Source organism: Pholcus phalangioides, unplaced genomic scaffold (genome assembly GCF_987345545.1).
Source record: "Pholcus phalangioides strain wild (caught in Gottingen) unplaced genomic scaffold, Ppha-v1.0 ptg000004l_1, whole genome shotgun sequence".
NCBI classification, from domain to species: Eukaryota; Metazoa; Arthropoda; class Arachnida; order Araneae; family Pholcidae; genus Pholcus; species Pholcus phalangioides.
In genome coordinates this window covers 15536134-15563335 of record NW_028301597.1, presented here as the reverse complement: position 1 = coordinate 15563335, position 27202 = coordinate 15536134, and the positions used below count along the sequence as shown (strand labels likewise).

At 36.9% G+C, this 27202-nt stretch overlaps 1 protein-coding gene across 1 annotated transcript in view; it reads right to left on the bottom strand.

Annotated features, from left to right (window-relative positions):
- Positions 1 to 22865, bottom strand: part of LOC149086601 (uncharacterized) — a 55131-nt gene extending 32266 nt beyond the window's left edge. Inside the window, exon 1 of the mRNA XM_089230978.1 lies at positions 22379 to 22865. Within this exon, the coding sequence (XP_089087104.1) occupies positions 22379 to 22430 (52 nt within the window). The 5' untranslated portion in view covers positions 22431 to 22865. The remainder of the gene's footprint in view (positions 1 to 22378) is intronic.
- Between the last annotated feature and the right edge of the window lie 4337 nt (positions 22866 to 27202).

The window sequence follows — 27202 nt, the reverse complement described above, 5'->3', positions numbered from 1 at the left end:
CCAGAAGTGAAAACAAAAGCACTAATTTGAATTTTTCTTCTGCTTTTTGAGGATTGCAATCTTCAAATGTATTCGATCGATGAAAAATAAAACATTCTAAAAAATTGATTTATAAATCGTTCACAGCCCCCGTCTATTTCCATTATGGGAAATTTACTACCGTTTTACCCTCTCTTACAATGGTAAATAAGTCTAATTCTGCACTTGAGTCTGCGTGAGCATCTAGTGTTGTGTGTGATTTGAGAGAGAGCTACTGCCTATATAACCATTTACTACTGTCCTTCTGAATACAATAAATTTGTATTTGCGACTCAATCAGAACACCATGAAAATAAAAATTTGATTTCCTTGAAACTGCCAGAAGGGTTCCACGGCACAACCTCGTAACTATCACAGGTTCCACGAAAGCTTTTACTTTGAGAACCTGTACCATATAGTATGCCGCTCTACTAACGTTTCATTGACTCCCCCAAGAAGGTGATATAGCCCACTTTGTACATGCAACTCGTACACATTCCTCTGCGGAATTTCTAAAGAATCGGTACATGCCGGAATGCGTCCCCTGAATATATTTATAACCTCTAACGCAGTGTTTCTCAAAGCGGGCGATGGAATGGTCCAGGGGGTGATAGAAGCTATGAAAAACTGCGATAGAAGCTATAAAAACCATAGAAGTTTAAAAACTATGTTATAACGTACGTATGTTGTCAAAGTTGCGATTGTTTTGGGTCCTTGCTGGTGCCGTCATCCATATTTTGAAGTGATGGTAAATGCTTGAATTTTTCATGTTAAGTATCATGTTGAAGATCCTCCTGATCTCTGCGGAGAGACCTTTTTCAAATGGGGGCTGGTTCGCATTCGTGCCTCGAAGTTAGAAAACCCAACTTTTACAGACTATCGATGGGTCGCTAACGGGGTTCGAACCTGGATCCCCACAGTGAGTTCAGCACGATGCCAACACGAACGTGCATCGGCCAAAACACCGATATAGAGTATATAAGTAATACCAAGACCAATAAGACCAAGTAAACGTGACGGACCGTAGCATGTAGCGTGAAAGATAAGCTCACAAAGCAGGTGTGAACAAACACTCGAAACGTGTCAAGTGGAAAAATTCCAATTTCGAACTTTGGAGAAATTAAGAAAGAATTCAAACCAGAGCCGATTAGCTATTTCCAGTGACAAACGACACAGACATTCACTTCGAAAACAAAACCTGTGTTTCGCGTCACTTATTCTCCGTAAATCAAAAATTTACAAAAAAATAATTTTCTCAGTTTTACTTTTGAAACAAATTCATTCTTACATTTTTGTTTCTGATTAAAACTGACTTGTCACTTATAGAAACATTATGATTGATGTTCAATTGTTTTCCTCTTACATTATCAGTGTCTAGAAAAAGTTCAATGCTTTTCCAATGCAATAAATCGAGCTTCACATTTCGTATGATTCATAAAGACAGCTGCTAAAATACAGGGTGTCCCATAAATTAGTAAATAGTTTAAAAGATTATAAAAAAAAAATTTAAGAAATTGATATACTTGAATGCGGTTTGCAAAAAAGTTATCATGAAGGGAGATTTCTTTGTGGGACGGAAAAAACAATTTTTGTCGATAGAGGGTCAGGGAAATCAGTCATTCAGGAGTGATTGGACCTTTCTTTAATGCCTTCTATGTCCAAAACGTTTTTAAAGCTTCAGCCGGCGATTCATGGCCGAGGTAAAATAACTTCAACAGGGATTTTCCCACCAATGTCAACATCACGATGAAAACCTCATGTAAATGATAATAGGGAAATACAAAAATGGAGTTTAATTGTACATCCTGCATTTTATAAAACTCGGATAAGCTATATTTCCACTGATTTGTTTTTGTGCAGTGCTCTCCATCAGCAAAATCTAATTTTTTTCTGTACAAAAACCTCATTCAAACGTACACAAATTCTTTTAATTTTTATGTATAATTTAACCATTTACGAAGTTAAGGGGCACCCTGTATACCATTTATTTATGAAAAAAGTAAGTTGGTACAAGAATTTTAAAAAGCATAAAAACAGCATCGAGCTGCACTCTACGGATTTATTATTTCTTAGGTTTTCATTCTAATTGAGAAGTCCAACTAGTTCTTAAATTGGATTTAAGTTGATGGGGTAATACATCGACAATATTCCAACAAGCAATGCCGGATTATTTTTCGCTGAAAATGTAGAACGAACCCTTGAAGACAAATTATAATAATGGATTAAATCTCTTTAGCTACATCCGCAGGGGGTCTGAGGACCAGGTTCGTTAATGAGTGCAGCCTTGGTAGCAAGCTGTATTCTATCTTTGGCAAGCTGATGGGTCGCTAAATCTATACAAACGTTATCCGTACTGTACGAATCCAACAAAAATGCTTGGATGAGAAATGTGAGTCGGCAGAAATGAATTACCCGTATAAAAAAATTCGCAAAGCTATTATGGAATTTTTTCAATGTTTATTGATAATCGGATTCCCATTTTAACCCTCGAGTGCACGGGTTTGAGCCCGTGAGACCCATGCGTATGCATCTCTCATTTACCGACAGGTGGCGGGAACATTTCTCTTGAGGTTCTCGCTAATTTCCTATTTAAACTCATTCATCTACTGCGCGGGCGCGGTGACTAGCTATTATCTTTTCCGGAACTGTTGAAGATTTATCTGGGTCTGTTAGATCCAGCCTGTGGAATCAAGCAACATTTTTTTTTCAATTTTAATTGTTATGGTTATTCAAAAACTAAAAATGAGATAAAATATGAAAAGTAAACAATCATAAGGTTTATTTCACTTTAAGAAAACATTTTACCGTTTTTATTATTGAATTTCGCATGATGTTACGAATAATACAAAACAATTAATTGGAAACTTACTAAAATATAGTACTGCAATGGCTAATTATATTCATTTTATGTTCATCCATTCATTTTATGTCAAGAGACTAAAAAAAGTACATATTTTATGTAATATACAGACGGATTACTTGATTCCCCCTTGACGGCTTTTACTGGCACACAGTTAATCCTAGAGGCATACTTCCAATTAGAAAATTATTCAAATAACGTGTAACACTCAGATGCGTAGTTCATGTTGCAAAGGGTTGTAAGTGTTATTGAAATAAAAATACTAACTTTTTACAAGGACACCCAGTCCTAAGAAACTCAATTAGAAAGTTGTTGCCCTGTTTTCGAGAACAGGGTGTCAATACAAGATATATTTTTTTATTTCAGCAACTTTACAACCCCTTGAAGCGTGAATGCCATGTGTCAGAGTTCTACACGTTATTTGGACAATTTTTCTAATTTGAAGTATGCCTCTAGGCTCAACGGTTCACCAGTGAAATGCAGCAAAGTGAATTAAATAATCACCCTGTATAATTTAGTGTGGGTCCGAGACCCAAAGTGCACTCACGGGACGTTCCCCCCCCCCCTACACTGCAGGGTTAGTATTGTTTGGGCAGAGTACACTGATATTGTGTTCCACCCGATACATTTCTGATCCATGGAGTCGATCAGCCGAAGTCGTAATTCAAAATACGAAACAATTTTATTATCACTGAGGTGGAATATATCGGAAAGCGTGAATTTGATAAAGCTTTGAGCATAGTCAAGAAGTTCTGCTGTGATGTCGATTCGAAGGCAATGAATATGTACACAGCAGACACACAACACCAGACCCCGTAACTCATGAATCCCGTGTGAATATTGGAGATTAAGCTGCAATTTATGGATCTGGTCTTGATAAATTGGGGATGAAACGAACTTTTTTTGAAAGTGACCCTGAACTTCGAAATAATCAAGTTCGACTCCATTTAAAGCTGGTCACAAATTATCTTGAGAAAACGGACACTGATAAAAGGTGATCAGTTAATATTATTGGAACTTACTTCAAAATTTAATGGGCGAGAAACCCCCCTCCCCACCAAATTTTGATTTATTTACATTTTTGGTGTCAAAAAAAATAGTTCATTTAATGAATAAACAAGTTTGAGTTGAACCTAATATTGCTTTTGTTTTTTGTTACTTTACGTTGTATTACTTGGAATTCTTTCGAACAAGAATGGAGATTTAAATGGGAGTCTATTCATGCGTTACGCGGTGAAGTTTGAAAACTGAGTGAAACAGTGACTGACCTGATCGGATGAATGATTTTGGTCACGAAAAACTGTAGAATTTCGCATGCAAATAAGCCTGCCGTTGCTGGCACGAATCGCATAGACTGGACATTTGCCGGGTACCGCGCAGTTCGAGCACCTTTATTATGCAGAAATTTGAGAATAGCGGCCTAAAAAACCTTGAAAAAAAGTACGCAAATCATAAACACATGATATCCAGGTCGCCATAGCCACTTCCGGAATGAAAGAATCTCTTCGGACAAGGCCAAGCGCAGCCGGGCTTCAAATAGGAATTTAAGCGTTCCTCAATATTCGTGCGATCATGCTCCTTGTATATAAAATCTCTCTTGTGGAAATAAACATTTTTTAGCAGAAGCAAGGAGAGGGAAAGAACCCCCAACGTCATTTGTACAGGTATCCCTCGCTCTACGCATTTTCGCTATAACGCGATTTTGAAAAATGAAAGAAATCGCAACCTACGAAATTTGACCTAGAGTTATTTTTATTTTGAAAGTTTGCGTAAAAATTGAAAATTCATCATTTATTCCGTTGCAACGACAAAATCTTGTGTTTCAGGATCTACAGTGTATATCAGCATGAATAAAACGTTTAATCTCTCCAACAATAGATCGTCAATGAACATCTTTTGGTAACACATTGACAACGCAATCAAAATTTTAAGAAAATAACCGAAATGATTGTCATATTTGTTAGGGACATTCGATATTCTACAGCTTTCTACAACCGTTTTTGTACGGACGAAGAAAGTTGAGATTCAGGTGAAAAGAAGCAATTTCATTAACCCTCGAGTGAGATCAGACCCTTGCTTAAGTAATTCATTTACCGACAGGTGGCAGGAATAGTTTTCTTGAGGTTCTCGCCAATTTCTTATTTTAAACCAGTTTATCTACTGTGCCAACTTTGGGCACGGAAGCTATTTCTTTTTCCGGAACTGTTGAAAGATTTATCTTTATATGGGTGTGCGAGACCCAACCCGTGCAGTCAAGCACCATTTTTTTCAATGTTAATTGACATTGTTATTTTGAAGTGACTAAAACTGAGATATGAAAATATGTACATCCATCAGAGGTTTATTTCACGTACATTAAAAAAAATAAATTTCTTGTACCATTCAGTTTCTATTTTAGTTATGTTATCCAAAGCTGTTAATTTGAACTCTACTATAAAATTCAATGTACAGCAATGGTTGATTACATTCAATTTATGTTCATATCGCATCGAAAAAATATAAATGTATCGGAAAATACTAAAAATGAAAGTATAAATATTTTATGTAATATAATTCAGTATGGTCTTCGAGACCCAACCCGTGCACTCACGGAACATTCTCATCCGTGCACTTGAGGTGTAAAAAAGTTGTCATCCCAAACTCTTCAGGAGAAAAAGATCCGCACTCACCAGAACCAGTCCATCAGTGTGTGAAGAACAATCAGAAATAAAATTCAAATTCATCTGCTTAGTGAGAATTCATGAGATTTATCTATAAGTTTAAATTCATAAAAATTGTTTTGCTGCTGGTGCGTTAACTTTATTTTCTTTATTCTTTCTCTGAAGAAACCGGCTTCATTCTTTTCTTACTCATGGTTAACTCTCGTAAAGAGGGGTTGAATTTGTCTTTCCCGATTATTTGGAGGAACCAATTAATCGCGTAAAGCGAGGGAAGCTTGTAGTTAATTTGAAACAACCAATTTGGTGCGATTGAATGCAATGATATGCGGAGGCGAGTTGAACGTAAAAATACTGGTGCTTTTCATCTATTCGATCTACAAAAATACTCTGCCCATTACGCATTGAAACCACACAGTGAATTACTTCAGTTTTGAACATAATACAAGGCAGAACGAAAGGATCGATCCGATTAAGCCGGTCCCAGACTCGTGTCAAGGCCTGCCTAATTTATGTTCCAAGTAGTGTGGTCACTCCCCCATTGGCAATGGTCATCAAATGTTGGAGGCCGGAAGGTATTGGAAGGCTGGTCTAAAATAATGACCAGTACATTCCAGCCTCCAACCTAAGTCGGAAAGCAGTCTTCCTTTCCGATCTTCCAATCAGTCTGGCCACACTATGGCCGAAAGACGCCAACAGTCACAACAGTGTTCTGGAAGCAAATATTCGTCAAGGAATACTGGGCCAGGGTGAGTCAATGTGTAACTAGAATTACCAGTGCTGCTTCTTTACATCTGAGGAACTGGAGAAACCGCGAGACACTCAGGCTCGCTATTCGCAAGAAGCAACGTAAGCACTTCGCGCGGCCCCTCCCCCCCCGAATTGCAACGGGCACGGATAATAAATAATCATAGAAAGTTGTAAAAAATCATATCGCAAAAGGCGCAATCAGAAATTTGATTGATCAAGGATTGTATGACGGAAGGGCAGAGCACCCCATTGCGCTCGGGCAGTTCAATACACTCGGTCCAATTCGCTTTTGATCACTGTTGAAGATCTTAAAAACATCAGGGGAAGCAAACATTTGCGAATGACTATTGGGACAGGCTTGACAGTGTGGTCCTGGTTACGATAACTTTTAAAATTGCCCATGGTGATAGACCTGAGCTATGCTCAATTTGAAAGAGATTTCTAATACCTTCCAGCCTCAAACATTTGACGGTCATTGGCAATAGTGAAGTGGCAACGCTACTCGGCCATAACAAACCTTGGAACGTATTGGGCCAGGCTGGACTACACGTGTGGCCATAAGGAGTCTATAAACAAGAGCGGACTCGCGTTCCATCTTCGAGCCAAGAACATTTTTGCCGCTCTAAGTGATGTCGGGGAAATCGTTAAAAACCCTATTATTAGGGAACAGCGATTGGCTATGGCGATAATACTGGCGCCACACTTTCCCTCAAAGTTGATGGACGAGTCAGCCTGGTGTTTCAAGGAACTCTTGGCGTAGAAAGCACAAGCACGAGGTCCGATTTATTCCAATGAAAATTGGTCACAGCGAGAAATGTCGGGAAATCTGGGTGGACACTTACAGAGCATTGTTTCAAATCCAACATGACTGATTCAGCGGTTTGGAAGGTGTCAGATTAATAATGACTCATTAATTATTCATATCCATTCTTTGTTGTACATGTTCATTAAAAAATCGCATGTCAATTATAAAAAATGCAGCACCATTTGTAATTGTGTAATTACTGTCTTTCCTCTGCAATAGTTCAGAATTTTAATTGTTTTGTAACAATTTTTTGAGGGAGTGAGAAACTTTCGAAATACGTAAAAAAAAAGAAAGATTTGACATAAAAGTTGCGATTAAATGGCACGTAATGACCTGTAAAATACTCCTTACGAGTTCGTTTTTGAATCTCGATTCCGAAGGCGAACTTTTATTTTGAAGATGATGAAATTCGAATTCTGCCCACGTACGGAAAATTTTCATTGTTTGTTCTCGTCGTCGCACGAAGTGTTATTGTTCAAAAAACGGCCGGACATGAGAAAGTGCGATGAAGAAGCACGTGTCGCCCATCAAAACCGAATCTGAATGAGTGTTGAAGACAACGATCTTTCATAAATAAGGTCAACGACGATTTCGTTTTCTCTACTCGGATTTTGCGGTTATTTGTTGTTTTTTCTTTCCCTGATGTGTGAAAACCGTGTACTATAGAATGAGCCACTTTCATCTTGGGAAGCACGTGGGTGGATCCGATAACCCAGTGAATATAGTATATCCACAATGAAAAGTGTTCTCGTCCGTCTGATCCTCTTGCACCATTAAATTTTCTCATTGTCTGAATAACAGCGTGGGTGTATGTTTAGACTCGCTCCGAAATCAGACCGAATTAAGGGAAAAAGGGCGAAACAGATGGATATCGAATTCACGATTCAACAGAGCTATGCGAAAAATATTGCGAAAGTTATTATATAAGCAAACAATTTGAAATGAAGTCACTCACGCGTGGGAACCAACAAAAATTTAAGAATGAACAGTGAAAACTTCGAATCTCTGAATATAGTTTTGCAACAGGCCAGTGGTTCTCAACCTGTTGCCATATGCACACCTCTCTCATGGTCTTACTAAGAGGGCCACGGGTGAAAACTAGATGAAAAGGGGAACCACGACAAGTGGTGAAGAGAGCCAAAGAGCTGGGAAGAAGTAAAGCTTTCAAGTGAAATATGGTGGGAAAAATTGTGACAACTTTCAGAATATAGTAAAGGTTCATAGAACGAAGGCCATCTTAACCCATTGGAGCATGACCTAAAGCCTCATATCCATGTGAGGGTGGGGGTTTTCACGATGCGATCAGGTAATACGATTTTGTATGTATATATGTAAGCTGTTACCTCCAGCCAAGTACGAAGGTCTCAGAACATCCCTTTGCTCGGAAACTCACGATGAGACGGTGATGCACCCCCCCCCCCCCGCACCAAGAAAGCTCACTGAAGCCCCGGTAGGCGCGAAACCGGGACGAGGTGTCGGGAGGTTATATCATGTAGGTTCGTTGTTGATAGTCTCTTATTTTGTAATGACCTATTTTTCTCATACCATTCGACTCTTGGGAGGGATGACTACCCACTTTCTGGATCTGTGCTTGGCCCAGGATTAAAGAAATCCATCTTATTTTCAAAATATTGTTAATTAAAAATTTAGTTTTGATGAAATTGAATTCAATCAGTAGAAAGGGTCTCTTGAATGAGGGTAGGAGGACCCCCGGATAAGAGAAAGGAGCTACGAGAAGAAAATACGTTTCAAAACGGGGCCACCGATTGAAAAGGTTCAGAAACATTACAATAGACGGAAACACCACTCCCCGAGTTATAGACACATTTCAGAAATAGCTCATCAGCATTCAATGGATCGTTTTGTAGAGTATGAATAACTTTTCAATACACCGAGCTTAACAAAAAAATAATTCAGCTTCGAAACAGGTGTTCCGCAATGACAACGTCTGAGTTATTGAATTTTTAAAAGAGTATAATCATGGAGTCAACGGTCTCGCCAATAACTCATTATTGCCTGGAACCTTGTGTCATGGATACGTGAAGAACAAAGTCAGAGATAGTTCAGGAACGAGACCCATCAACGAATAGGTCACTGGATAGTAATAGGAGCCCCTCCCGACTTCTTATATTTTGGAGGTCAAAACCTGAGAACTCGAAGAGAAGAGAAAAACAAAAATACACTCTTTGAGTAATGAGATCAAGGACGACTTCTCTTATAGCGCATTTCCTTGTACGGCGGCTCATGAATAGACAAAAATTCTCTTTTATACTACGTATACAAATTCTGAAATTCGAAACGCGAAAAATACCCCTTCTGAGCGAGAATTGAAAAAGAAAACTACCTTAGCTACGAGGAAACAAAGGCCTTTATGTAGTAGCTTCATAAAATTACGTGAATTTTATGCGGATTTAAATCTTCCATAATTTTTGGAGAAAACCCTGAAATCGAACATTTAAATCCAAACATGTCCACTTTATAGATAAAAATGGTTCAAGGCGTTCGGATTTGTACGTATATGCAGAGGTGAATATAAGTATAGTGATTGTGCAATTATGATGCCGAACAATATAAACTGGGGAATTTTTCACACCGGTTTTCTATGGAAATTGCATTAAATCTCGCAGAAATTCGATGTATAGGCACAAATTCACCTTGCGTCTGAATAAATAACGTTTTTAGTGTTCAATATGTTCCCCATACTAAGTGTTCAATCATACTAAGCACTAAATTAAAAAAGGTTTTTGGTGTTTTTTCACAAATGGTGAAACATGGTGTACATTGAAACAGCATAAAACTTGAAATTTTTCCAGTTTGCCTTTGGAATACTAAACATACATTCATTTCCTTAGGAGGGGAGATGAGAAAGGCGTTTAGTGTTGACAAGTGCATGGTCGCTCATTTTGATTCAAACCCACGTTTCTCTTACTAGTTGAATGGTATTATTCCGGATGCGACTAGGATTACCGATGTGAGCATTCTTATTGATGTGCAGTATGGTTTGTTTTGGTTTTCTGAAGATTGGTAAGCGGTGGTCAAAAAATCGAATATGACGCTCAGTTTCATTCTCAAAAGGGTTTCCTTCACGTTCTCCTAAAGTGATCCTTCCACTTTTCCGGAGCTTAGTTCGTCCTAGATTGAAGTATGCCGTCAGATTTTGGAGACCATACTTAGAGGGGCATTGACTTGGTCGAGGTGGGGGAGTGTGCAGAGAAGAGCCACGCCTGCTCTTGATGGCACACGGGGCTTGAGCTATAACGAAAGACAATTTTTTTTAATATGTTTACATTGGAAGAGCGTAGGTGTGGGAGGGGGGTATGATTGAAGCATCGTCAATCAATCAACTGCTTCTACAAGGGGACACCATTATCGATTAGTAAGAGACAATTCTAGGTTGTCGTGTCGTTGGGAGTTTTTCTCTAATAGAGTTGTGAATAAATGGAATTGCTTACCTCCGGGGTCGTGAATTCTAACAACTGACACGTTTAAAAAGAAATAAGATAAATATATTGGGATAAATCTAGAAGCTATCTATTCTTGGGTTGCTGTATTTTTGATATAGTTTAGATATGTATTCGATATCCTTATTTGTTATGGCCACCTTTTTTTTTTCAGCCACCTCATTGGACATTTTGTCTGTTGTGGCCTTTGTATTTGACACAATATTTTGTTTAGCAGTGCCACATACATATACTTTAATAATTTGTCATTTTGGTATTTTTATTTCCAATGAATGATTTGTACAAAAAATATATTTTTCCAGTAGTACTTTTGTGGTCTTTGTAATTTTATCCTGTTTCAAGGAACGACATTAAATGTTTCAAAGTACAAGATCCAATGTTGTATCTTGAAACATTTTGGGCTGTTCTTAAATCCACATTTCGTAATTATAGTAAACACAGATAATTTTAATGTCACCAGATGTTTCATACAGTATACAGACACTAAAAATGAATTCAGGAAAATTTTGCGGTAATAACTGATTTGGGGGAAAAAGGTTTGAAAAATAAAGTTCAAAAGGTATAAGTCTCTCCTACTTCTCAAATTCATCTCGCAATACACTGATGTTCACAGTGAAACGGCCGAAGACAGATTTCTGTTTTGATGGCAATGAACTCTAGGCTCCTTTATAAAAAAAGTTTATTAACGTTGTCGTTGTTACGCAGCGATGTCTGTCATATTTTGAAATGCGTCGATGCAAGAAGATTTGGAAAGTTGAGTTGCGTTGCAAAAGCGTCAAATGATAGACGCCACAGATAGTTTCTTTACAAGATAAGTAATGGAGAATTAATTCGCTGAACGAAGAGAATGTTAGAAAAAAATGCAAAAGATGCGCCAGTTAATGTTGCTATGATCTATCGATATCACTTTTTGTTAATGGAGAAATCTATCTCGCGTTGATCACTTTTTTTCTTCATTAATCAACTGGTACGAACTCGTGTACGAGATGAGCTCATCATCCTTTCTTCCAGGCATTATCGTATCTTCGCACCTCGCGTTGGTTTATTCATGGGTCAAACGATTTTTCTTATCGTGGCGTAATAATTTAATTGGCCTATTGCTGCAAACATGCAAGTAGATTTCAGTTGATTCAGTTTTGCCTAATGAAAATCACAATTTGCTCCCAAAATCTCGGAGCACGATGGTTCATCTTCGCTGGCGGCTAAGAGATCCGATAATTGACTTTCGAAGGTAATGAAATGGCAACCAAACATGTTTTGAAAGACTACTGAAGATGAATTACATAATAGAAAAAAAAAAACGTTGCACGCGTTCGAATTTCGGCAGAGATTTCGACGGCAACATCACGAAAACTAGAGTTTTTCCCAACTATTGCAAAGTATCGTTAAGATCACGTGATTAGAAAGAAAAAAAAATCTACCGCTCCAGGCTTCAGACTTTTGGCGACATTTGCGCTACACATTTCCTCCTAAGAGTTTGTAATGTACACTAAATGGAAGTTTACAAGCATTCGACCAAGTCACGCCCGGCACTACAGAGGATAATGAACAGAAAATGCATTTCCTTCTTTGATTCGGACAATGATTTGGTGCCAGAAAAACCATTTTCCTCGAATGCGGAAATAAATTTGTAAACATGTGGTTAAATTGATATTACTCGTGTTATGATACGTTTACGGTAAATTCATAATCATTAGGGGAAAAATAATCTTGCGCGTTAAGCATATTTTGTGAAATACTCATCTGTATCATTTTGAATCACATTACTTGAAACTTCACTCGAGATTCAGTAGATGAGAGTAACAGCTCATTTAGTAGCACTATAATGAATCTGTTACTAATGCACTCATGAATGGCATTATAACTAAACACTGGGAAAACAAAAAAAATATATACACACACACGAGGTGGCCCATTAATTCGTATAAATATAGTTTAAAAATTTATAAATACTGAAAGAATTGACGTGGTTTGCAAACACACTCACGAAGAGGGGATTTGTTTTTTTTAGTTCATAGAATTTAGTTCAAATATTAGTCAATAGAGAGCACTGCACGAAAGAAAAAAAAAATCACTGGAAATATGAAAATTAGTCCTATAAAATACAGGGTGTACGATTGAAAGCTCATTTCTGAATTTTCTTGTTACTGGCACTAACACAAGTCTTTCATCGTGTTGTTGGCATTGATGGATAAAGTACCTCAGCTACGAATCGCTGGTTCAAGATTTTCAAACTATTTACGGATTTATAGAACATTCTGCACCTAGAACCGAAGTTTTTGTCGAAGAGAAAATTTAGCACGGGCGAAAAAGTAAAAACCTTTTGAATATTATGTAATGTTTAAAGGAACTTATGGAGTTGAGAGAGCGACTCCTTCAATTATTCAGTTATCACTAAGTTAGGAAAGTTTGACGTGCGTAAATGTTCGCCTAGTTGAGTTTTTAATCGCAAGACAACAAATACCTTTAGAATAAATAGTATGCGTACGGATCTCTTTAAAACAGGTGTTTACGAGTTACGCCTCAATTTACTTGCGCCGTTCGCCGGTGACGACGGATGTTGGTGAAAGCATCAGAAAAACCATCATTTTGAAGGAGAACAAAGTGACGTACGGTTGTAGGTGTTACGCAGTGATTTGACGAAATCGAAATGAATCACTATTCAGAAATGTGTCTGCCTACATTATAAAACTACATAGCCACAGACGGGGCATTTAGTATGCACCGTATTCCAGCTCGAAGTAACTCAAACTTTCAGAGAGAAGCACAGAAGCATCAGATCTTAAAAACGAGTTTTCTTCCAATTCGAGTAAAAGAAAAAAGATTAAAACTCCATTTATATATATATATATACGTATAAATAAATTCTGTGCATGTAAATAAATCTCATTTCTTTTTGTACCGTTGGATTATAAAAATGATATCTTAAAATTATTGAAATTGCATTATTGAGGACTTTGAAGCATTAAAAAATGCTTCAAAATCCTACGCGAGATATTTTCAATGGCGGAAAAAACTTGCTGTGCCAGGCACCAATTTGCTGAAGAAAAGAAGAAACAGAGCTCGTATATTCTATTTTTTTTTCTCTTTAGGACAAATCGAACTACTTAATTATGTTATCAAAAGAAGTCGCGGTGTTGGTTTAATACCCGGAGGGACATTTAGAGCAAAGGCGAACTTTTTTCTCCCACTGACTTTGTTATTGTGTACAAAAACAGAAATAAACAACTAATGGACTAATGGAATGGATTGAATGAAGCTCTTCGAAATTTATTGCTTCTTATTTAACAAATTAAATGTTTTGAGCTCGAATAAAAAGTCGATAGTGCTCGGCTATTTAAAGACATTCATTTACACTGAACGAAATTTCAATTAAGATATATTTGTATAAACAGACGAATTCAAATTTTATTGGCAAGATGTTTTGAGTGATTAATCAGAAAAATTCAAAGATCTCACAGAGCTGATGACTATACAGGGCGTATGGTATTTTACTGGCAAATCGTTTATCCTAGAGGCATACTTAAAATTAGAAAAGGTATCAAAATAACGTGTAGTACTCAGATTTGTCGTCCATGTTGCAAAAAGTTGCATAGTTATTAGAATAAAAATGTCAACTTTTATACGGACATCCAATTAGGAAGTTGTTGCCCTGTCTTTCCTGATGTATCAACGAAAAAAATTCACGTATATAAGTGAAATATTCACCGAGGTATTAAATTCCGAAACTGGAGGAAAATTTGAGAATAAAACAGCATTAATGCTGATCGAATTCGAATATCTCGGTGAATAGAAACTCACTTAGAAAGTTTTTGGTTATAATCAGGAGAGAGAGAAAAATAGCTATTTTGGCACAGGATACCCCGTATAAAAGTTAGCATTTTTATTTAAATAACTGTACAACCTCTTGCAACATGAATGACGTATCTGAGTGCTACACGTTATTTGGAAGTTTTTTTTCTGATGAGAGGTATGACTCTAGGATCAAGAAGTTCACCAGCAAAATGCCATGCACCCTGCGTAATAATTATATTGGAGCAATGAGATAATCTCTTATAATATCATTAAGTATTATCTACGTATTACCTCTTTGCCAAAAATAATTAAATACGGGAATAGTAATAAAAATAAGCTCAGGGTGTTCACTGGAAACAATCCAACAAGTTTTTGTCGTCCCGAATTTTGTTACACTTTTGTATCATTAAAAAAGTTAATTTAAGGATAATTAGCAGACAATCTAATTTCGAAATGAGATGTATTTTTAGGAACTAACAAAAGGGAGTTTATGTTTCTAGAATATGAAAACTTATTCAAAGTGGAGACAATATATTTGGATAAATTTATCTTCGATTTTAGTCTCATCACGTATTTTTGTTTACTATCTTTTTGATGAGGAAAAATTCAATCGTGTCTTCTCTGATTTTTACTAAATAGATTAACCTATTTTCCTGCATATAGTTCGTACATGCAAATTTTTACCCTCTGAAGAAAAAATATCGTATATAGCCGCAGCGGCACATAATTTTTAATGGAAATTTTTATCAATCGGTAATGAAATCATGACAAATAGAAGGGATTGTTCACCATGTGTCTTTGTAAAAAAAATAAATTCTGCTGACATCAGAAAGCCATCTATATAACTCTTGAAAAATTTTAGGAATTAATTTTAAAATTAATCATCTCTATTCCAGCCTCTCAGACAAAAATGCTGAAGATGCTCCTGTGTGTGTATGTATATATGCACACAAACACGCAATGTAGTCCGTACCAAGAAATTTGGATCTTTTCCTAACGTACAAAATTCGTGGATATGTAATGATTATAGATACAGTGACCGCAGATGCAATCGTTGCAGATTTCAGCTATACATAGGCCACAAGAAAAATGCCCAAAGTGGTGGCTGGAAAAAAAGATGCCCATAAAAGATATGGATGTCAAATGTAACTACAATACAGCGACCCAAAGTAATAGGAATTATATAGAAAACCAATTCACACTAAAATAAAACTAATAAGAACCAATGATTATGATAAAACACTGCCCATAAAAATTATGGTTGTCTTATTTAAGAATATATATTTAGCTTCTCGATTTACCCCATTATGAACATCGTACTTAGTTTAATCGTGTCAGTTGCGGTATAATTCACGACTGCTGGGGGTAAGCTATTCCATTTATTAACCCCCCTTAGGGGAAACCCTCTCCGACACAACAACCTGGAGTTGTCTTACTAATCGACTGGAGTCCCCTTGTCGATGCAGTTGATTGAAGATTAATTAATAACTCGCAATCCATCTTATCCATTGCGTAGAGAATGTAAACACTTCGATCATATCCCCTTCTTCCAACACCTCTTCCAATGTAAAAATATTCAGAAAAACCAAGTCTTTCATCTTAGCCGAAGCCTAATGTATTAAAAATAGAGCGCGGGGCTCTTTTCTGCACCCTCTCAACCAAGTCTATGTCCCTCGGTAGGTGTGTCTCCATAACCTTACAGCATACTTCAATCCAGGACGAACTAAGCCCCTGCAAAGTATGCCCTTACCATACTTAAGGAGTAGAAGATTAGTATTAGAATAAAAAAAAGGAAATCAATTGCCCAATATAACCGAAAGGGTCTAGACCTCAACTTGAAACCTTCTCTGACCGTAACCGCTTACGTATCGCCATTTATGTTTAACCTATTATCTGTGTACATGGAATCACATCACATAACTGCATTGAAAGTGGATTCGTGCAACTCATCTCAGGAGTCACTGATATACCCATAGGTTAAAGAACCCCGTTGCAGATAGAAACAATTTAAATAATCTAATCTCAATGTTAAGTAATGTTTGTTTACTAACACTATTGGAAAATTTCAAACAAATTGATTGACTATCATAAAATTTTTCGTCAAATTAACGATTCGTCCGAAACAACCCCAATTTTTGATATATGAAACGGCGATATCCGCACTGCCACTTGTGCAGAGTTGGGAGCGATTAGAGTCGAACTCATTGCACCTTCGATACCGTGGCCTTTTATCCAGCAACGTTACAACGGCACACTTTCCGCTCCCATGATTAGAGCAAGTGGACCATTCAAGGTTTAACGAGGAGGGCAGTAGATTTTTCAGACGAGGTTTTTTTTTCCCCGCCGTTGCAAAACTTGGTTCGCTTCTATTTTCAGATTTCAACAGAAAAAAAAAGGGGAACCATAAAATTTCATACTTCCTCAAATACTCGAACGATCGGCTAAATTATAAGAAATTCCCAACGTACAAAATAGAATCCTCCGCTTATCGGGTTGACACACGCACTCGATAAGGATTCGGTTCTATTGAGAGATTGATCTAACTCTAGGTTTTAGGTCGCGATTTTTTCCCCAGATGTTTCGAACGTAAATTTTAAGGGCGGTTGAAGAAAATCATTGATGAATCGATCAGCTAAACGTTCGGGGAAAAAATCTAAATTCGTGAAAATCGTCGATGATTTGTATGATCGTGGAACGACTTTTTAATAAAAATCAATGTCATGATAAATAAACCACGGGTACTTTCACTGCTCAAGTAAAAAAAAGATATTTTATACGATTACGACCCCTTTGTCACACGCAGACAGATGTTCCTCATATTTAAAAACGCAAGAGTTAAGAATTTTTTGGATAATGAAAAATTTCATTTTTTTTTCAAATATAGCTAATTCAATACATAAGCGATTATTACAATAGATAAGCTATAACGGTACACTCGGGTCCTGACATGACCCCTGAGCCAAAAAATGGGTGTTAAGTCCAGTGAGTGAGGGGAGCCATTCATCAGCGAAAGCAAATTAATCATTCTTCCGTGGAGATTCTTCTCAGGAACTTCACTTCGGTTGCGAAGAGGTGACTCCTTGCATGAATGTCACTGTGTTAAGGACAATGTTTCGATAAGCAACGTGTCGCTTTCTCCCATAGCATTTGCAGTAGCGTAGTCAAAACTGAGCATGGCTGCTATCCTGCTTTTGCACGGGGGCTCTTCAAACGGAAAACTTTCGAAAACTCTTCAAAGAAAGCGGGCCTGAACCTTTCTTCGATCTCTTCTGTGTACGAAACTACATTAAGGTTCAGACAATGATTCGTGGTTGAGGTAAAATATAATCCAGCAATATCATACTGAGACCTTATTTAACCCTTTAATTAACAAGCATTGAAATAAAGGAGACAAATAGAGGTTTTAGTATTCAGGGCTCCTCGTTTGCTTATTACATGGCAAAAAAAAGCCATAGTCAATATGGGATGTTTCACTTCAGGGAACACACTGTATTGATATGATTTGAATAGTATAAAAGTGACATTTGTTTGCCAACTTACTTTCCATATCTTCACAACATCCAGTCTTCCGTATATCTTGTATTAATAAGTGGAGAGCGACATTCATGTCATATATATAGCCCTCTGGTGGCTCGTCGTCCATGAGCTATTAGCTGATCGGTTTCACCGTCCATTGCACGGTTCCGTTCGGCATATATACGCTCTAGCGAAGGAAAATCTCTATCTCCTCTATAGCTTAGTGGTCAGAGCACTCGTCCGGCAGTCGAGGGACCCGGGTTCGTCTCCCGGTAGAGGCAGAGATGAGTTTTTTCCTTCCTTAAAAAATTAACATCTCAAATAATAAATATCTTCACAACATCCACGTCTTCCGTATATCTTGTACTTTTCCATTATTGAAGAAATTCACAACAATATTTTTCCAGCACACGTGGTATTTTCCTCCAGAATATAAGGCTTAAAAATCGTTCTTGCTTGGCTTGTCAATAAATAGGAGACGTGTACCTTTTAGCTATTCCAATTATTACAGAAACTTCATGAACAGCTCACAAATAAAAATCGAATGCTTAGGAGTTGATTAGAAGCATCAATGCCAAAATGAGCTCAAAATATAAAATGCGATTACTTGAAAAATACAAGTAAACCACGTTGCTTAAAAGCAACAATGCCAAATTAAGGCTTTTGCACCAGCAACAGGAAAATTCATTCAGAAATGAACTATTAATAGTACTAGTGCACCGTGAAATTTATTGGACTCCTTAAATTTTCCTATATCCAGTGATCTGCTTCCGTGCAGCACTCTATCGATAAAATTTTAACTAAATTCATCTACCAAAAAGAACACCCTACAGGAGATTTTTCGTAAACCTCGTTCAAAAAACTAAATTCAATTTTTATCAATTTTCAAACTGTTTAGGAATTTATGGGACACTTGGATATGTGAAGCCTTTAATTTCACACAGACTTACGAAACTTTGTTGTATTTTGAATCTTACACTAAATAATTGTTCAACATTCAAAAATCTTGAGACCATTTCTGTTCACGGCGATAAAGCAAGCAGCTCGTGAAAATAACGGAGAAGAAAAGAATTTTCAGAGCAAAATTACCTACGAGTGAAACCACGAAGATTTAAAGAAAGTAGAGATCTGTAAAACCTCACAATCCAAGTTTTTTTCCCATATATTTATTCAGTTCCATAATTCACAGTTTTCAAATTTATTCAAAAGGTTGAGGCAAAATAAAATTAATAGAATGCACAAGCACAGTAGGCAAATGGGTCAAGCGAAGAAGAGAATCGAGAACAAAACGCTCATCTCAGAACTTGTAGAAAGAAAAGCCAGCTATCTCTCAAGAATTCCTGTCATGCGGACACCCAATGCCGATTCAAGGACCGGAACCAACGCAACTGCTTAAGAATCGGACACGAAAAGCTATAATGATCTCAATGGTCGTGGACGTTATTCGGAAACGATTCAAGGGTCAAGAAATAAAAAAAAAACAAGGTAGAATCTTTGCATGCGCAAATTGACATTGAAACTTGCAGAAATCATACGCCAGGCTACACTTGCCTGATAAATCGACAACAAACTTTATATGGAATAACGTATATACGGTAAAATACATTTATAAATTTTATTTGCAAATGATTGCTAAATAGCTAATGTTAAAGTTACAAGATATATTCGGTTATAGCGAGTAAAAAATTAGAAACCAAACGTCAAAAGAATTAAACACGAATTGCTCAAGTTCCTCCCCTCTTCAAGAATTAAACATGGCATCGTGGCCCATGCTGCTCGTAAAAATTACTCCGAGGTATTTATAAAAAAGAATGGACAGTGAAAAGTCATTTATTTAACCCCTTCCTATTTTGGGCTTCCCCACTTAACAGACGAGATACGTGATGATTTTGTTACACTTTTATCTCGCCCAGTAACCAAGACACCACGGTACCAAAAACTTGCAGAAGTCGCTTCCGAATGACCGAAGAAATAAGCCTTCCCGATTAGCTGGAAAATGTTGAGCCCACGCAGCTATGGAAGTGAGCAATATTATAATAATGCATATTTTTTATTGTTCCTGTTGGTCGACGAAGTCGCTTTGCAAATACCAAATTTCATGCAAAAATGTCTTAGAGAATCAACTACTGCCAGACAGAAAATCAGTATCCTAATTAGAGCTTGATTTGATCATTTTTGTCACACCACGGTCATTTTCTGCACACGATGGCTAATTAGACATGGGCCTACAATTCATTGCCGATTCCGAAAGGCAGTTTTTTTTATACTGCGAAAAAATTGTCAAAATCGCGAAAAAGGATAGGATCTGCAAGTAAAAATTTTATTCAACAAAATAACGTATGTCAATATGGGCGATCAATATATTTTTTGGTTATAACTAATTAGTTGAGTCATAATTTATGACTCAGTCATGAAAATAATCTTAATTCTCGATTTCAAAAATTCAGCAACTTACTCTTGTTGAAAACAGGAAAAAAAAACGGGAGATTTTATGAGTTGGGGCGGCCAAAATCATTCCTTAAAAATATACGGTTACTTTATATTCAAGTTTTTGGCCCGCGGTCTGAAAAAATTGTGCGTCCCTGTTCTAGCTGAAATGAGGTTTTATATTCCATTCAAGAAAGGTACACAAAACCAAGTCCAGATCTATCTGGACATTTTCATCAGGTCAGCAAATATGCCTAAAATGAATATTTTGTAGTTCGGGAAAAAAAAATCTTATTCGCCCACACTCGATTGATCACAGTCAAGGTAAAACAGGAAATAGAAGATTAGTCAAAGTTGACGAGAAAGTTTCCGGAATCCCCAGCGTACGAAATGGTCTTTCTGTTACAAGCTCGAACTTTCCTCGAATAGCCAATTTCTAGATCAGGAAGTGCCTTTGACATGGGCAATAAGGGCTATTTTTTGCACGTAGTCGTAATTTTCAGTAAATTAAGCCGATCAAAATTTTGCGACGGGAGTAACCGGAAAATAGTTTGTGGTCTTTAGAGAATAATTACACCGGACTTATATTTGCACTAGGGCTATATACGGCATTTTTTAAATTATATAGCTCGGGAAAAAAACCCACAAAAATAACCGATCGAGGTTATTTGAGACACTGTTTCCACATAGCTGCTTTGAATGTTCACTATGGATAAATAACTTGTGGCTGTTAAGTTTTTTTACGACAAGAGACTTTCTGCTGTAGCTATTGCGCATCTTTGTTTCTCATACCGTTCCCCTTTATGCCAGAGAAATGAATGTGAAAAATTTCACTTTTTGGATTTAGCTAAATAAGTTATCCAATCAACTATCTGATAAGTTTTCCCAGAAATACGAATATGTGTCCCCACCTCGTTGAAAAACATTTAAAAAAATTTTACGAAAATAGCATCCATAGAGTAACATGGGCAGAATTTCACTCAAACGTTAATTCCTAAGTTTCAGCAATTCGCACATTCATATTTCTAGCATATAAGAACGATATTGCACAAAATATGGTGACAAGAAATTTTGGGAGAGTAGTTCTGTTTCAAATCGATAAACTTGCTATAGGACGACAAATGATTAAAATTCAATTAATTCGCTTTGGGATTAAGAGTAAAAATTTCTATAACATTCCATAATACTTACGCTTAAAATTAACATACGACACGTGCTCCCACATAAAATATTGTGTGTTTATGCCAAATTTGAATTTATTACGCCACTGATAAATACATAAAATTCCATAAAAAAAAATCCCCTCATTATGTATCATGTTTAACAGACATACACATACATTAAAAGTAATTTAATAACCCGTAGGATGCGCCCCTGAGGTTTTACGAGATAATAAGTAATCCGAATGCTGCTAAAAATGCTAGCCAAAATTCCGTTGCGGCTACTCGGGGTGGGGGGCGGGGCGGTGCCAACCTTCATCGGGGAGTCGCGGCGTGCAGGCGATGTTCATGTGCCCCTGTTCTCAGTGCTCTGAAGGCGATTTTTAAAAGATACACAATATCTACTGGAGTATTCTGGGAAGCCGCATTAACCACGACTGAAGCAAGGGAGCTATCGGTCCCAAAAGTTTGAAAAATACTGTAGTGGAACTAATAGGGCAGAACAAGTAGAGCCCCGAATCGAATACTAGCGTCTCGCTAAACGCTAGTATTCGTCAAAGGTGGAGTCGACTGTTCTAATGTATATGTGTATATATGAATTGACATCATCGTGCTCCAAGTCTATCTCCTCCCATGTTAGCCAGAGATACCATTCTCTGAATTTGCCCCGGTCTGCCCTTGTGTATGATACAGATCATACACCATGAGAAGACCCCATGGGTAATAAAGCTATTTTAATACCCCCAGACTTAACAACCGATATTAACTTTTTTTTTAATTTAAATGAATTTTGTTTATAGAAATATTCCTTGCACGAAATTGTATTTTGCATTCCGAAAATGAATGACTAAAGAATCAAGTCATGAGACGGTAAATTAAATTGAAAATGTTTTCGAACTTGCAATATATAATACATGGAATGCACTTACCTAGAACGAGGCAGCACCAAAAGCCGAAATAGTCTAAAAAAAAGCTTTTCATTTTCAGAAAATGGAAGAGTAAGGGAAAGCGGCAGAAGAAAGCTCTAAAATAAAAAGCGGCAGAGGAAGCGCGGACGAGTTCTTTAGATCATAGCCACGGCTGAGGTTATAACTGCCTGGTAATTTTTATCCACCTTTTTATTTTTATCCGTCTTGTACGAATCCTTCAGGTATCGCGCACGTGAGTAGATGACATCTTATTAAGTCACGGGTACGCTGGAGCATGCTGTCAATTTCATCATACAACAATCGAGATGGCAACACACACCATTCTTTCTCCACGAGGAATGGATGGATCCTAACGATAACGCGCACCCATTAGCGAAACACCTTCGTAAGGAACGGACGGACGGACAGTCGAAAGCAGTAGGCAAAGAGTACAAGCACCAGCTAATCCACCTGTTAACCTGAGCTCAAAGAACTTCGAAAGTGGAATGGACCTGAAGTTACTCGCGCGCAGTTCTCGTAGCGTAGGTTAGAGGGCGCTAATCCCGATCGCGTTCCGAATGGGGACACTGGCAAAAAATAAAACTTTACTCAAACCGAGAATCGCGGGTTTTTTCTCGCCTTCCACAGCATTTCTCGTTTGTTATACGAACAGGCTAGACGGGTCGGCAATTTACGAGAATTCATTCCTCTAAAAATATTTCAAGTTTTTTTTTAAAATTCCGGTAGAAAAAAATCTACCATGATAGTCTTTGCTATAGTTAATATATTTTGATAGAGTCACAGTGCTGTAGTCAAAAACATTATTATTGATTAAAGCATTACATTGGTTAGAAATAAATTGGTTTTTCGACTAAAAATACTTTCGTGAGAAAGTATATGTGTATGTATTTTTAGTCGGAAAACCAATTTATTTCTAACCAATGTAATGTTTTAATCAATAATAATGTTTTTAAAATGTTATCAAAAATGTGATCAAAATTATTTGCCAAAAAAATTCTCAGAAATGGAGATTTAATATTTGATAATTTATAGGAGAAATGAGAATCGGACAGATATATACTCAGTTTAGATAAATTTCGGTGACAGAAAAAATCCTTGCTTCTTCCCTGCTAAATCACTTTTTTTAAGCTGATAAATCCAATAAAAATATCTCGTTAAAAGTATTTATTTTTCATCATTTTAGGGGAATCATTTTCAGGACAATCATTTTCAGGGCAATCATTTAAAGTCTCACCACTAAGAATAACGGGCCTGCAACGGTACAAATATTCAATCATTACAGTTCACTCACAATTTTAAAAAAAAATATGGCAGCACTGAAAAATCAGACGCAACACTAGATAAGCACTCAGGCCGTTAGCTACACATATTCACTTTTCTGGCATAACTTACTTAGTAGTAAATTTTCCATAGCGATAGGGCTAGATGAGCTTGATTCGAAAGTCACTTTTAAGTTTTAAAAATGTCCGTGCAAATTAGTCCGTGCGTGGAAGCCTTCGATTTATATCCGATTCTGAACGGTTTTACTTTTACACCTCTCATGGGAAGATAGGTCCGTTGAAAGCTCTAGAGAGAGAAAAAGAGAGCTACTATACTCTCTCTTTCTCCCACTAGTGGAAGTCATATCTGTACTTCTGTGCCAGACAAGATTGTGATAAGGACTAGCAGATATCGAGCGCATGAAAACTCTGAATGTGTATATATAGCCTTTGGTACATAACTGAAATGTCTCATTCACCTAGGCTATCGCGTCAATTTTAATTTAATCAGGAGAAAAAAAAAGTTACATAGAAACTCAATATTAGAAAATCATTCATTCGTAAATGACATGATTTTTCCAGTAATTCAAAAAAATGAAGAGGCAAAAATAGTTTGTATTAATGACGCATATGGTAACTACAGCGCGAATTCTGAAAAAAAAAATCCCTTTTCTGTATATTGATAAATATACCCTTACAATACTCGCATGGGCTTCTTCTGATGATTTCATTCGTTGATGTATATTTTATGACATCCGGCGCAATGTAAATTAATGTGTGAAGGAATCGACGATCATTTAAATATCGTCGAACTCCAATTATCCCTAGCTCCAGTTATCCGAATCGCTTTGGGAAGATAAAAAGAAATTAAAATCAATATTTCAAAAGTTTCTTATCGGTGAATGACAAAAAAGTGTACCTACTAGTGTAGCGATAGCGGATATACAGACGATGAGTCACCAGTCTTGTCATTTTCAAGTCCTGCTTACATATGCAAGATAGGTGTTTTAATGCGGGTGGGGTATAACCACGACCACCTAAATTACACAGCTGCTTATCTAGGTGGTCGTGGTATAACCCGCTTGGCAACATTTTGTCAACAACTGACTTTGACCGATATTTGCAAGCAATGCTACATTGTAATGAAAGTAAAATAGTACAAAAATGTAAAGAAAGATTTTGTCATAGTCAAAATTTATTTTTTTACCAAGAAATAACTTTTTTTTTGTGAATTATCCAACTATCCGAATAGGGAATGGTCCAAATTGATTCAGATAATTAAAATTCTACTGTAATAGGAAGAGAATGAACTGAATCATCTCATTAGATTCTTATTCATGACCAAAAAAAAAGTGCTGCCTCCTCAATCAAATTTGATTTTATGAACGAAACGAAACGAACCGAAAACGAAACCAAAGTATAATTTGATGTTAGTCCCGCAGGTAGGAAAGCGACGTAAGTGTCGAGCTTGGAATCGCTACTAGATATAGCGGGTTTCGGTCGCCGGAGGCCATGTATCGCAGGAGTAACGGGTTTAGCCGGGCGAAGACCGGCGTGACATGAGTACGCAATCATTATCATATACGATCAGCGGAGAGAGAAAAAAGAAAACGACAAGGCGATGTTCACGAAACAGAATAAAAAGTAATAAATGAAAAGAAAAACCCAAAACAAGAATAAGAAACAAAAAATGATAATAAAGAAGAAGGTGGAGGACAACAAATCAACTAGTAGGTACTAACTACATAAGAAGAAGAAGAAGACAAGAGGAGGATTAGTGAGTGGATGGGCGCCGCCAGTTTGTTTTTTAACTAGTGATGCCATTTGTATAATAACCTCTTTTTTTTATTTATCTCTATCTTTTAACTGACTCGTAACATGACGAGTTAAATGGAGATTTTTTTTCTCTACATTATTCTGCTTGAAAAATGAAACAAACAAATATTAAATTGCATTTTTTCTCGTTATGTGATTTGCTTAAGAAAGGAGACAAAAAAAAAAGGTTTCTGTTTTATGAATTGTTTCTGACGTGTTAGTGGAATGGAAAAAAAAACGGGACTAAAGTGACGTTTAACCTCGCCCGAATAACGCACAGGTCAATAAGTAATTTATTTCGTCATAATAGATGCATACAAAACATTATTAAAATTGTTTTCAGGACGTGATACGCTAAAAAAAAAAAGAGCTTCGTTTTTATTTCATTAATCGTAGAAACCTGTCCACAAAATTTATTGTTTCTGTAAAGACTGTTTCACATAAAATTTTGGAAACGTTCGTAATTCTACTCAAGCTAGTGTCAATCGAAATCCCTTGTACACAAACAGGTGTCATTTTGAGTCAGTTTGTTTGGCAGGGTGTGCTTGTTTTGTATCGTGTGATTAAATTGTGTAAAAAGATTAAGCCTCACGTCACATGTTAAATGAAATTCGTTATTCACTCCCTAACTTCAAGAAATGCTACGCAAGCAGGAATAATTTACCAGATTTATTCAGTGCATTGATAACACCGTGTACAGCAGAAGTCCTCTGAGCGAAGCTCGTGACGTCACTAAAGAAGTTACCTCAAATCTAGTAATTGGATATACAGCAAAAGAAAAGGTAAAGCTATCGCATTGCCTACTATATCCAATGGTTACAGGTGAATTAACTTCTTCAGTGGCATCAGAGAATCGCGCGGAGGCCTTCTGCTATAGATGGTGTTTTTATGGCTCGAACGTAACGGGTGATGACAAGGTTCGTAAATAAGTGAGAAAATTTAAGGAAGGTCGTGTTTCATATATTTATTGATTTCCATGATACACTCGAGATCCCCCCGAGCCCAACCACGTTCTGAAAGACCATCGTCTTAAGTGAAATATCGGCTTAGATATGGTGACACATAAGTAACTGAAGTCGTATTTATTTATAAATAGATGTGTAAACCTTACTTTTCATATAATCTTAATGTTTTTCTGTAAAAAAAAAAAATAGAGAACCGTCATTTTCAACATAAAAATATACAAACAACGTGTATTGCGGGTGTTGATTCTCTATAGCACTGTAAATAATACCTTGAATCCGGCTTTTGAAAAGCGGATTTGGGATTTGTCCTCTGTCCTCATAAAGCTTGAACTTAAAGATAATACAGTAAATGCGATTGAACAAAATGTGAAAAACTTCCTTTCTATCTTCTTTTTGTGGTTTTTTCCTCGGAATACAAATTTTGTAATCGCATTATGAGGTGTAGAAATTAGAAACGCAAATTTGTTTCCTGGATCCAGTTATCATTTTTCAATATCGGCTCTCTTTGTAGTGCAGGAAAGTCTCGAAGGTGTAAACCTCGTAAGAGAGAGAAAAAAAAGACTGTTTTTTGCACATTACCATACAAAATATGGTAGAGTTTTTTTCCCCATCTCTCGATCGCTATATAGCAAAAACAAATTCCTTAATAAACAAAACAGTGTTTTTTCTTATCTTTTTACTGCACGTCATTTCGCAAACAGTTTGTTCCAAGCCGTATATTTTAATCCGATGCACCGTTGTTGACCAAGAACGTGGCTTGGTCAACGGCGATATTTACTAGCCGG